The following is an 11,450-nucleotide window of genomic DNA, read 5'->3' on the forward strand; positions in this document are numbered from 1 at the left end:
CCCCCCCCCCCGATAGCCCTCCCACTGCGCTGACCTTGTGGGACCTTAGAAAGTGACCAAGCTCGGCCAGTTCCGCGTGAAGGAGGAGGATGAGAGCGCCAGCTCCCTGAGACCCGGGGCTCTCTTCAGCCGGATCAACAAGACCCCCCCAGGTGAGTGCGGGAAACCTGGGTCCTGAATGAGTAAAGGCTGGGGGCCTGGACTCCTGGGTCACTCTGGGGTCTTGGGAACAACACTCTGTGTCCCATGGATAGGAGCCGAAGGGTCTGAGGGTCCAGCCCTCTCAACCTGGCTCCACTTTCTCCCTCTGCAGTCGCAGCCAGTGACCCAGCAGGACCCAGCTATGCAGCTGCTACACTGCAGGCCTCCAGTGCAGCCTCCTCTGCCTCTCCGGCCTCCAAGACAGTAGGTAGCACCTCCAAGGTGAGATCATCGGACCCTGGTGGGGTGGAAAGGGAGGAGGTGAGCTGGAGGCCTTGGCCCATCCCACCCCCTCATCCTCAGGAGTCCCCCAGAGGCAAGAGGAAGCTGGATTTGAGCCACGAAGAAAAGAAGACCCCCAGCAAACCGTCCACCCAGCCCTCACCACCCGCCCTCAAGAGACCCAAATGTGAGCAAACTGGATTCCTTGTTCCCACAGGGGCCTGGATACTGGGTCTGAGGGGGGAGGGGCCGGGGGCCTGGATCCTGGGTCTGAGCGGGGAGGGGCCGGGGGCCTGGATCCTGGGTCTGGGGGAGGAGGGGCCGGGGGCCTGGATCCTGGGTCTGAGGGGGGAAGGGCTTGGAGTGTAGCCCTACACCTACTGACTGAATCCACTCCTTGGCCCCCCCCAGTGCCAGCTCCCACCCCTACCCCGGCCACTGCCCCTGTCCCTGCCGCAGCAAGGGGGGCGGCGCCAGGGAAGCTCCGAGGAGAAGGCGCTGAGCCCAGGGCCCCCCGCACAGGCCCGCAGGAGCTGGGGAAGATCCTCCAGGGTGTGGTGGTGGTGCTGAGCGGCTTCCAGAACCCCTTCCGCTCGGAGCTCCGGGACAAGGCCCTGGAGCTGGGGGCCAAGTATCGGCCAGACTGGACTCCAGACAGCACCCACCTCATGTAGGCCTGCGCCCCCTCCCCACGCTCCCCGCTGCCTCTCCTCTGCCTCCCTTCGTCTCTTCCGTGTTGCCTTCTCTCTGTTGCTTCGCCTCTCTGTATCCTCTGCCTCTTGTTCTCTTTCTCTTCTTCCCTCTGACTCTTAAAGTCTTCCCCTCGGCCTCCCTGTGTCTTTTCTGCTTCTCCCACATCTGCCCCGTGTCTCTCCCTGTCTCTCTCTCTGTGCCCCTTGTCTCTCTTTGCCCTTCACCTCTCAGATCACACCGGGCTGACACCCTCCATTCTGCTCCCTGCCAGCTGCGCCTTTGCCAACACCCCCAAGTACAGCCAGGTCCTAGGCCTCGGAGGCCGAATCGTGCGGAAAGAGCGGGTGCTGGACTGTCACCGCATGCGGCGGCGGCTGCCCTCTCGGAGGTGAGGCCTCACTGCACGCATGTAGTTTACACACACACACCCCGACCCTGCCCCTTGTCCCCATGCTGGGCAGTGTCAGGGATCTGGAGAGAAATCAGCCCAGTCCCTTCTGGCCCAGAGTCAGCAGACTTCCCAGAGGAGGAGGGGCAGGGCGGGGAGACACAGGGGGCGGGCAGGGGGGGCGGTCCGTGCAGGGCTCTGGGAAGTCTGCTTAGCGAAGGAAAAGGACACTACGGCTGGAGACACAGCATTCCCAAAGCCTCAGGGCAGAGAGCGCCCGTTCACATTCCTTCACCCGAAGCCCCTGCTTGGCGCCAGGCTGGGCTGTGCAATGCTGGCCCCGGACGTCGGGTCCTGCCCTCGAAGGCCTCTGACTTTGATGAGGGGCCGGACTTAGCACTAAAGCAGTTTGGAGGCAGGCCCAAGGGGAGGACCGCTGTGAGCTAGGGGTCTTCAAGGAAGAGAACAGGTTTGCCAGGCTGAACAGAGGCAGAGAGCGTGCCTGGGCGGAGGAGCCAGGGTTGGGGTCAGCCTGGTGTCTGCCCAGAGGAGCTGCAGGGGCACTCAGCGCCTAATGAGAAACTGACTTTGATAGTCAAAGGGGAGAGTTATTTCTGATTTTTTTTGTTGTTCCTTTTCTGAAATGAGTCATTTCTTCCCGAAGAGGGAAGGGAAGCCAGGAAGTGCTCTGGTCTCCGGTATGGGTGGCTGGGGGTCTCTGGGGCTCTTCCGGAGCTGGGAGGAGGACGGGCTAGGAGAGGGGCCACGATTGCCACCCTGAGTATTTAGTAAATACTGAATAAGTAGCCAGTGCCTGTTGCTTCCTAAGCCCCCTCCCCACCTGCCCCGGAAGACACATCTGCTGTTTGTCTGAGGCCTGATTCCTCCCCCAGGTACCTCATGGCTGGGCCAGACTCGAGCAGCGAGGACGAGGGGGGCTGTCATGGCGGCAGCAGTGGGGATGAAGCCCCCAAGCCTCCCCGAAAGGTCTGATGCCCCCGGCCCAGGCGGGGGAGGTTGGAGTGGGGGGGGGACATGGGTGTGTCATGGTACCCAAACTCTCCACTCCTGCCTCCTGCAGGCGCCCCCCACGCTCACACCCGTGCTGCCCCTTCCGTCCTTGCTGACCCACCCTCCCTCCTCAGCGCCCCCAGACCAAAGCCAAGCCATCTCAGGCAGCAGGACCTAGCTCACCCCAGAGACCCCCAACCCCAGAAGAGACCAAACTACCCTCACCAAGGCCCCAGGAAGATACTGACACCAAGGGGGAGCAGTCAGGTCAGAGCCTGAGGGGGGAGGGACCGGGGGCCTGGATCCTGGGTCTGAGCGGGAAGGGGCTGGGGGCCTGGACTCTGGGTCTGAGGGAGGAGGGGCCGGGGGCCCAGACTGTGGGTCTGAGGGGGGAGGGGCTGGATTCCAGGCAATGGATCTGGGGTAGAGGGTGGCTGTCCCACCCCCCACAACCCCTAACTGGATTTGGAGGGCCACTGAGCCTGCTGGTTGGAATGCCTGCATCTGTGCTCAGGCATGAGTCTGGGAGGAAAGGTTACTGGTCTTCCCAGACGAGAAGGCATGGGCCTCGCATTGACTAAGCTTCCATTCACAGAAGGACAGGACAATGGGGCAGAAGATTCTGGGGACACCGAGGATGAGCTGAGAAGGTAGGGTTTGGGCTGGGGGTCAGGGTGGCCCTGGCCTTGCGGGGAGGGGCATCTGGTCTGCATGCTCCTACCCCACCCCTCTTGGCCTCTTCAGGGTGGCTGAGCAGAAGGAACAAAGGCCGCCCTCTGGCGAGAATGGCAAGGACCCGTACGCAGGATCCACGGATGAGAACACGGACAATGAAGGTCCCCCGGAGTCTCCCAATCTGCCGATTCCCGAGCTCCCAGGTGGGAAATCCTCCCTCCTGATGTGGGATTTAGCCCTGTTACTTCTCTGCCGTGACTTGCCCCAGCCGGCCCTGGGCTGGCTGCTGCCCCCTGTGACTTGTCTTCCAGGCTCCTCATCCTGAGTCCCTGGCCTTTGCCACCTCCTTGTCCTCTTAGGCCTGTTCCCTTCCTTTCAGCCTCCTCTCCTGGCCTCCCTCTCTGTCCCTGTCCTGACTTCTGCTGTGACCGCTTCCATCACAGTCCAGCCCCAGGCGAGACCCCCTTTGGCTTTCCACTCCCTCACGCCGGGGGCCTCCCACTCCCTAGGCTTCAGGATCACCCAGGGGCTTTTAAAATCTGCAGGTGCCCAGGCTCCACCCCCCGGGTTCAGCTTTGTCAGTGTGTGGTGGGGCCTGGGGAACACAGGTGCTGTGGGCGCTGATCTCTGTTGGGACCTACATGATGCCAGCATTGTTATTCGTCACCCCAGACATGATTGTGGGGGGCGTGGGTCAGGGCCAGGTCAAGAATGAAAGGAGAGGGGAACTGCCCTGGCGGCCCAGTGGTTAAGACTCTGGAGTCTGTGCTCCCATTGCAGGGGGCGCGGGTTCGATCCCTGGTTAGGGAACTAAGATCCCACATACTGCACGGTGAGGCCAAAAAAAACAGAGAGAAGGAAGGGAGAGCCAGGCAGTCAGAGGGTCTGAGCAGAGGTGAGGGTCGGTGGCCACTGGAGGAAGCCGTTTCTGCTCGGTTCCTCATGGGTGCTGGGCAGGAAAGTACTTTGATCCTCCAAAGCCCCAAACATGGCATTGGCAACTTGATGGCAAATCATGTCAAACTGGAACGAAGAACCACCCTGAAGGTCAGAGCCAGAGAAGGCGCTGATTAAAAAGGAGTGGGACAGCCATGGCGAGGAAGTGGTAGGATGTGAAATTTCCAAGCCAGGCCAAGCTAATGAAGTGATTGACCTGGTGTAAGAAACATGTTGCAATAATAGTAATTGTGTCTTTTATCATTCTTGCAACAAAACGAAGCAAAACTCCCCAGATGCTCAGATGGGCCTGGCCGGGAACCACTGCTTGTCATGAATTATTCCTGTGCCAGGCTGTACACGGACACCCCTTTCCCCCTCCGGTGGCTGCGCCGGCCTTGCTGTCCTGCCTCTGCGTGTTCTATGGCTCCTGGCTGGTGCCCTGGGACTCCAGGGGCCTCACGCTTGGCTCTCCCGCCATCTCCCCTGCAGACTTTTTCCAGGGCAAACACTTCTTTCTGTACGGAGAGTTCCCGGGGGACGAGCGGCGGACGCTCAGCCGTTATGTCACAGCCTTCAACGGGTCAGTCTCCGGGGACAGGGGAGGCAGGGGAGGAGGCGTGGTAGGTCGTGGGGAGAAGGGCCATCGGGAGGATGGAGAAAGTTGTACCCCCAGGCTGGGCACAGGCTGTGGAGTTCCATGCCAGACCTGCTCACTCTGCTGGGCAGCCCTGGATGCCTAGCTTCCCCTTGGGTTCCTCTTTTCTAAAGCGAGGCTCCACCTCTTCTGAAAGGACTAGCGCCTGCGGGAGCCGTCGGTTTCGGGGCTGTGGCGAGCGTGGCACGTGGGAGAGTGGGGGACCCACAGGCGGCCTATAGGGGACATAGGTGGGGATGGAGAATGGCCTCTGAGGATGGTTGGGGAGTAGGGTGTCAAGAGAGGGGACACCGATTCTCTGCCTCTTTTCTTCTCCTGCCAGGGAGCTTGAGGACTATATGAGCGACCGGGTACAGTTTGTGATCACGGCACAGGAGTGGGACCCCAGCTTTGAGGAGGTAAGTCCTGAAGGGGCAGGGAGAGGGAGACCAAACCTGCCCTAGCATCCCCCTGACCCCCTCCTGGCTCACACGTTCCTGCATGCACCCCACCCCACCCTGCAGGCCTTGATGGACAACCCCTCCTTGGTGTTCGTCCGTCCCCGCTGGATCTACAGTTGCAACGAGAAGCAGAAGTTACTTCCCCACCAGCTCTATGGGGTGGTGCCCCAGGCATGAAGTGTGTGCTCTCACACACATGAGTTTATTAATAAAGGTGACTTGGTTTGGAGCAGCTGCCCCTCTCACCCGTGTCTCCCAGAACCCACAACAGGTTCCCAGCTTTCTGTCTTATGTTTGGTTTTGCTTCCCCTCTGAAGGCCGGGTCTTTGGGCTGCCTAATGACTCCTGCGCTGGGGTCCTGGAAAGAACGGAGGGCTCTCTATCTGGGGTCTGGTAGGGAAGGAGCTCTTTGTCACTCCTTCGGGGCCCCTCCCCCCTTTGGTGGCAGGTGGCAGGGAATTAGGCATCTGACAGCACCACCCTCAGCTGGTTCTGACCCTCCTGGAGCCCATTCCTGTGTCTCGGTTGTCCGTCTGGGGGTCCTGGACTGGGGACTGGCATATTCATGGGATAGGCCTCTCTCTCTCTAAGTCTCAGCTCTCTGGGCCAGGGACATCTCCCTTTCTCCAGGGCTCTCAGAGGTAGCTGTGAAACTGTCACCAGCCTGGTTTGATATCACCTCATTTGGGAGGTAGAATTGGGGGAAGGGGCATTTTAATCACCCCCCCCAAATCCTGAACCCCCTTCAAGGATCCACCACATTTAAGGTGGGAACTGAACTAGGCGTTAGAGGATCAGGGTAGAAGGTGGGATGGGGCCATGGTGTGGGCCATGCCTGGTGCCCGGGGGGCAGTTGAAGGAGCACGGCCCCTCTGGTGACGAGGCTTTAGGGGCAGACCAAGCTGGAAAGGTGGGCACAGTCCTGGCAGCTGTGCCGTCCAGTGCAGTAGCCACTGGACACAGGTGGCTATTTAACCTTAACGACAGGGAATTCCCTGGTGGTCCAGTGGTTAGGACTCTGCGCTTCCACTGCAGGGGGCCCGGGTTTGATCCCTGGTTGGGAAACTAAGATCCCACATGCCTCGCGGCGCGGCCATAAATAATAAATAAATGAATGAATAAATGAATGAAATAAACTTAAGGACAGTGAAACAAAAGGAAAAATTCAATTCCTCAGTTACACTGGCCACAGTTCAAGTGCTCACTGGCTCCTGGGCTGGACAGCACCAATGGAGAACCTTTCCCTCGCTGTAGAAAGCGGGACAGGGCTGTCCAGAAGCACTGTGAACGGCAGGCTGAGAAGCTTGGACTTCATCCGGGGGAGGTCAGGAAGGGGTCGAAGGGCAAAGGGCAGGGTCAGAGCTAGGTAGCAAATGACCACAAACTTAGTGTCTTAAAACAAAAGAAAGGTATAACCTTCTAGGTCTGGAGGTCTGAAGTCCAAAATGGGTCTCACTGGGCTAAACATCAAGGTGTAGGCAGGGGGACTTACCTGGTGGCACAGTGGTTAAGAATCTGCCTGCCACTGCAGGGGACACGGGTTCAATCCCTGGTCCAGGAAGATCCCACATGCCGCGGAGCAACTAAGCCCGTGCGCCACAACTACTGAACCTGCGCTCTAGAGCCCGCGAGCCACAACTACTGAGCCTGCGCTCTAGAACCTGCGAGTCACAACTGCTGAAGCCCGTGTGCCTAGAGCCAGTGCTCCACAACAAGAGAAGCCACTGCAGTGAGAAGCCCGCACACCACGACAAAGAGTAGCCTCCACTCTCCACAACTAGAGAAAGCCCGCACGCGGCAACGAAGACCCAACGCAGCTAAAAACAAATTAATTAATTAATTATTTTAAAAAAGGTGTAGGCAGGGATGCATTCCTTTTGGAGGCTCCGGGAGAGAATCCGCGTTCTTGTCTTTTCCAGCTTCTAGCAGCTGCCCACGACCCACGCCCCTTCCATCTTCAAAGCCAGCAACGGCCAGTTGAGTCTGTCTCACGCTGTGTCACTCTGACACTGACTCTTCCTGTGATTACACTGAGCCCAGCCGGATAACCTGGGATAATCTTCCTGTTTTAAAGCCAGCCACTTAGCAACCTTCATTCCTTATGCTGCCTTAATTCAACCTTTGCCACATAACGTATCTGTAGGTTCCAGGGATTAAGATGTGGGCATCTTTGGGAGGCCATTATTCTGCCAACCACACCCACCACGTGTGAGACAGTGGGGCTGCAGAGTGAAAAAACAGACACGAGTCCCCCGCTCTTACGGGGCTGACATTCTGCTGGGGGAGAGAGACGGCAAGTGTCCCGCAGTGTGGGGTGGCGATAAATGCTGTGTGAGCAGAAAAAGCCAGGCAGTGTTATACAGGGATGAGAGTGATCGGGTCATCAGGGAAGGTGTCTCAGAGGACTCACCTGTCTGCAGGGACTTGGGAGAAGTAAGGGAGGTTCTGGGGGAACCATTCCAGGCAGAGGAAAAGCAAGTGCAGAGGTCTTCAGGCAGGACAAGTGCAAGGAGTAGCAGGGTGTCGGGCAGGGTACCAGGAAAACCCAGGATCCACCCTGACTCAGCACTGTCCCTTGCTTGGTTGCGGGCAAATCCCATCCCTCCTGCACCCAGCTTTCCCATCTGGACAAAGTAAGGTTGGACCAGATGGACACCCCCCAGATGAGTTTGTGTCCTTGAAACGTTGATGGCGGTGGGGTCGCTTTGGAGGAAATCTTCTGGGGCAGCTCCACAGTAAATATGGACACAAGCCATACTGCTGGCTTTGGGGGAGGGAGCCTGCCCCTCTGCTGCCCCTCCCTCTCCCCCAAGGGCCTTGCTGAGCAGCCTGCAGTCCTGAGGCCCCCTGATTTCCATTTGTCTGCTTGGTTCCAGCCTCATGCTGGAGTTCCACAAACCATCTCTCATTCCATCCTCCACAGCTTTCAGATCTGAGCTCTGAACAACAGCTCCTCAGGAAGGCCTTTCCTCACCCTCTATATCTAACCGTATTTGCCAGGTCTACCCTCATAACACTGTCTCTCTATCATCGTTGTATCTTGGTTTGCTTATGATCAAATTTACCAGTCTTTTCCTCTATGATCTGTACTTTTTGTGTCTTAAAGATACTTTCTCTGCCTCTGAGGTTACTAAGGGATTCTCCTTTATTTCCATCTAAATGCTGTAGAGTTTTGTGTTTCAGACTTAGATCTTAAATCACTAGAAACTAATTTTTGTGTATGCTGTGAGGTGGAGAGCCTCATTCGTTTCTATGTTGCTGTAACACATTACCAAAATCATAGGCTTTAAACAACACAAATTTATTTTATAGTCCTGGAGGTCGGTAGTCCAAAATCAGTCTGAGTGGGCTGAAATCATGGTGCTGGCCAGGCTGTTGTCCTTCTGTCTTTTTAAATTATTTTAATGTTATTTTTCATTTTATTTATCTACTGATTTAAACTTTTATTTTGCTGTGTTCCTTCTGGAAGCTCTAGGGGAGAACCCATTTCCTTGCCTTTTTTACCCTCTAGAAGCTGACTGCATTCCTTGACCCGTGGTCCCACATCACTCCAGTCTCTGCTTCCATTGGCACATCTCCTCTGACTCCTCTGCTTCCCTCTTTCCCATGTAAGGACCCTTGTGATTGCACTGGGCCCACTGGAATAATCAGGATAATCTCCCATTTTAAGAGCTGATCCTTCATCACATAAGCCAAGTCCCTTCTGCTGTGTGGAAGCCAACACACAGGTTCTGGGGATTAGGATGTGGACATCTTTGGGGGACCATTATTCTGCCTACCACAGGGTCTCATTTAATTTTCTTCCCTATCGCTCAGCTCATTCACAGATTAGCTATCCTTTCCCCACTCATCTACAGCAGGGGCTGGCGAACTACACTCCATAGGCAGAATCCAGCCCACCTACTGTTTTGTTGTTGTTTTTTTGCGTTACGCGGGCCTCTCACTGTTGTGGCCTCTCCGGTTGTGGAGCACAGGCTCCGGACGCGCAGGCTCAGCGGCTATGGCTTACGGGCCCAGCCGCTCCGCAGCATGCAGCATGTGGGATCTTCCCGGACCGGGGCACGAACCCGTGCCCCCTGCATCGGCAGGCGGACTCTCAACCACTGCGCCACCAGGGAAGCCCTCACCTACTGTTTTTGTAAATAAAGTTTTATTGGAACATGGCCACGCTCGTCCACATATCACAATGCATGTGTCTGCCTTTGCGTTACAGCAGCAGCGCCGGGTAGTTGTGGCAGACGCAGTATGGCCTGCAAAATCTAAACAGATCTACTGTCTGGCCCTTTACAGGAAAAGCTTGCCAACCTCTGATCTACAGGTGGGGACCACCTCCTAATTAGCACCTCATAAGCGCAGGTCTGTTCCTGAGCTCTCAGTGCCCTCCCACTAGCCTATTCCCAAGCCAGCACCACTGTCCTATTACTACAGCTTTGTAATAATTCTTGGTATGAAGGGAGGCAAGGCTCCCCTACTTGTTGCTCAAAGTGGACTTGGCTTCTTTACTTTGTGTTTGCCACTACTTGGTTGGTGTCCACCTCCCTCACTAGACCAGGTCTGTCTTGTTCACTGCTGCGTTCCGAACACCCTGTGCAGGGCCCGGCACACAGTACCTGCTTAATTCATATCTGTAGAACGAAGAGCAGTCCAATGTTAGCTCAGTCATCCTTGTTTTATAGCTGGAGAAACGGGCTCCAAGAGGGGAACCATCTTTGCCTGAGAAGATGCTTGTAAAGGCCTTATAATACTCCCATTTGGGAATTCCCTGGCGATCCAGTGGTTAGGACTTGGTGCTTTCACTTCCGAGGCCCTGGTTCGATCCCTGGTCAGGGAACTAAGATCCCGCAAGCCACAGCCATATTTAAAAACCCGCAGCATGGCCAAATTAAAAAAAAAAAAACCCTCCCATTTTATAGATAAGGCATCTGAGTTCAGAGAAGTGACAAGCTTGTCCAAGGCCCTGTGGCTCCTTAGTGGGTCAGGGCTGGCTCCAATGCTTGGCCTTAAAATTTTTTTTACTCTACTGGTATACACCCCTTGTTCTTGCTTTTATGATTTAGCTTATCTTGGGAATACTTCCATGTCAGTACATCTTCCATTCTCTGGCTGTACTGTAAATTCCTTAGCTGGTCCCCTATTGATGGGCACTCGGGTTGTTTCCCATCTTTGGCCACTGCCATCGCACTGCAGTGAACATCCTTAATCTGATACCTTTTTACACGTGCTTATCTATAGGATAAATTCCTAGAAGTGGAATAGTTGACATGAGCACACGTGCATTTAAAATTTTTTGTACATACACTCAATGGCCAAAGCGGAGGCACTCGTTTAAACTCACAACAACGAGGAGAGCCTGTCTCGCCACACTCCTCAGCAGCACAGGATGCTAGCAGACGTTTAACCTTTGCCATATGAAGAGGTGTGAAAAACCAGAGCCAGGGCTTCCAAGCCACACCTCCAGGTCCATGGTTTGGGGCCCAGTGCTAACTCTGTGGGCAATGTTTTCCCCTCCCAGAAACGAGTTCCTCCTGCTAAGTCTGAGCCCAGTGCGGGGGCCAACCTCCCTTCCGGCTACCTGGAAGAGGCAAGTCCATACAGCCTGGCTCAGAGATGCCACCTCTTTATTGACCGGGGCTGGCAGCACAGGGAGCCAGTGAGCCAAAGGGAGGGTTCACTCCCGCTCCCCCGGGCTCTCAGCCTGGTGGTGGCTGCGTCGGTGAAGGAGTAGGAGGCGTCTCTGGCCAAACGCCTGGCCGCAGCTGGAGCGGCGATGCCGGCCGGTGATCTGGCTGCCCGGCGCTGTCGGGGGGTCGTGACATAGGCGATGGGCGGCCAGTTTGGAGGGGAATGAAAAAGCCTTGGGGCAGTGCGGGCAAGGATAGGGACGGGCGTCGGTGGCATGGTACGTATGGCGGTGGGCTGCCAGCTTGGAGGGGTAGCAGAAGGACTTGGGGCAGTCAGGGCACGGGTAGGGGCGGGTGGGCGCGTGGGTCCAGAGGTGGGCTGCCAGCTTGGAGCGGTGGCCGAAGGCCTTTGGGCAGTGCGGGCACGGGTGCGGACGGGCGCCGCTGTGCGTGAGGCGGTGGGCTGCCAGCTTGGAGGGGTAGGAGAAGGCCTTGGGGCAGTCGGGGCATGGGTGGGGGCGGGCACCGCCGTGTGCCAACCGGTGCGTGGCCAGCTTGGACGGGTACGAGAAGGCCTTGTCACAGTCGGGGCAGCGGGGCGGGCG

At 56.8% G+C, this 11,450-nt stretch overlaps 2 protein-coding genes across 2 annotated transcripts in view; one reads left to right on the top strand and one right to left on the bottom strand.

The window, feature by feature from the left end:
• Positions 1-5,401, top strand: part of XRCC1 (X-ray repair cross complementing 1) — a 23,402-nt gene extending 18,001 nt beyond the window's left edge. The window contains exons 6-17 of the mRNA XM_007458576.1: positions 50-152; positions 314-423; positions 499-610; positions 835-1,093; positions 1,388-1,504; positions 2,398-2,491; positions 2,650-2,782; positions 3,111-3,165; positions 3,260-3,393; positions 4,619-4,709; positions 5,107-5,182; positions 5,288-5,401. Coding sequence (XP_007458638.1) covers positions 50-152; positions 314-423; positions 499-610; positions 835-1,093; positions 1,388-1,504; positions 2,398-2,491; positions 2,650-2,782; positions 3,111-3,165; positions 3,260-3,393; positions 4,619-4,709; positions 5,107-5,182; positions 5,288-5,401 — 1,398 coding nt within the window. The remainder of the gene's footprint in view (positions 1-49; positions 153-313; positions 424-498; positions 611-834; positions 1,094-1,387; positions 1,505-2,397; positions 2,492-2,649; positions 2,783-3,110; positions 3,166-3,259; positions 3,394-4,618; positions 4,710-5,106; positions 5,183-5,287) is intronic.
• A 5,426-nt stretch (positions 5,402-10,827) lies between these two features.
• Positions 10,828-11,450, bottom strand: part of ZNF575 (zinc finger protein 575) — a 1,561-nt gene continuing 938 nt past the window's right edge. Inside the window, 1 exon segment of the mRNA XM_007458577.1 lies at positions 10,828-11,450. This exon segment is cut by the window's right edge and continues 11 nt beyond it. Within this exon segment, the coding sequence (XP_007458639.1) occupies positions 10,893-11,450 (558 nt within the window). The 3' untranslated portion in view covers positions 10,828-10,892.

Source organism: Lipotes vexillifer, unplaced genomic scaffold (assembly GCF_000442215.2).
Source record: "Lipotes vexillifer unplaced genomic scaffold, Lipotes_vexillifer_v1.1 scaffold371, whole genome shotgun sequence".
NCBI lineage: Eukaryota > Metazoa > Chordata > Mammalia > Artiodactyla > Lipotidae > Lipotes > Lipotes vexillifer.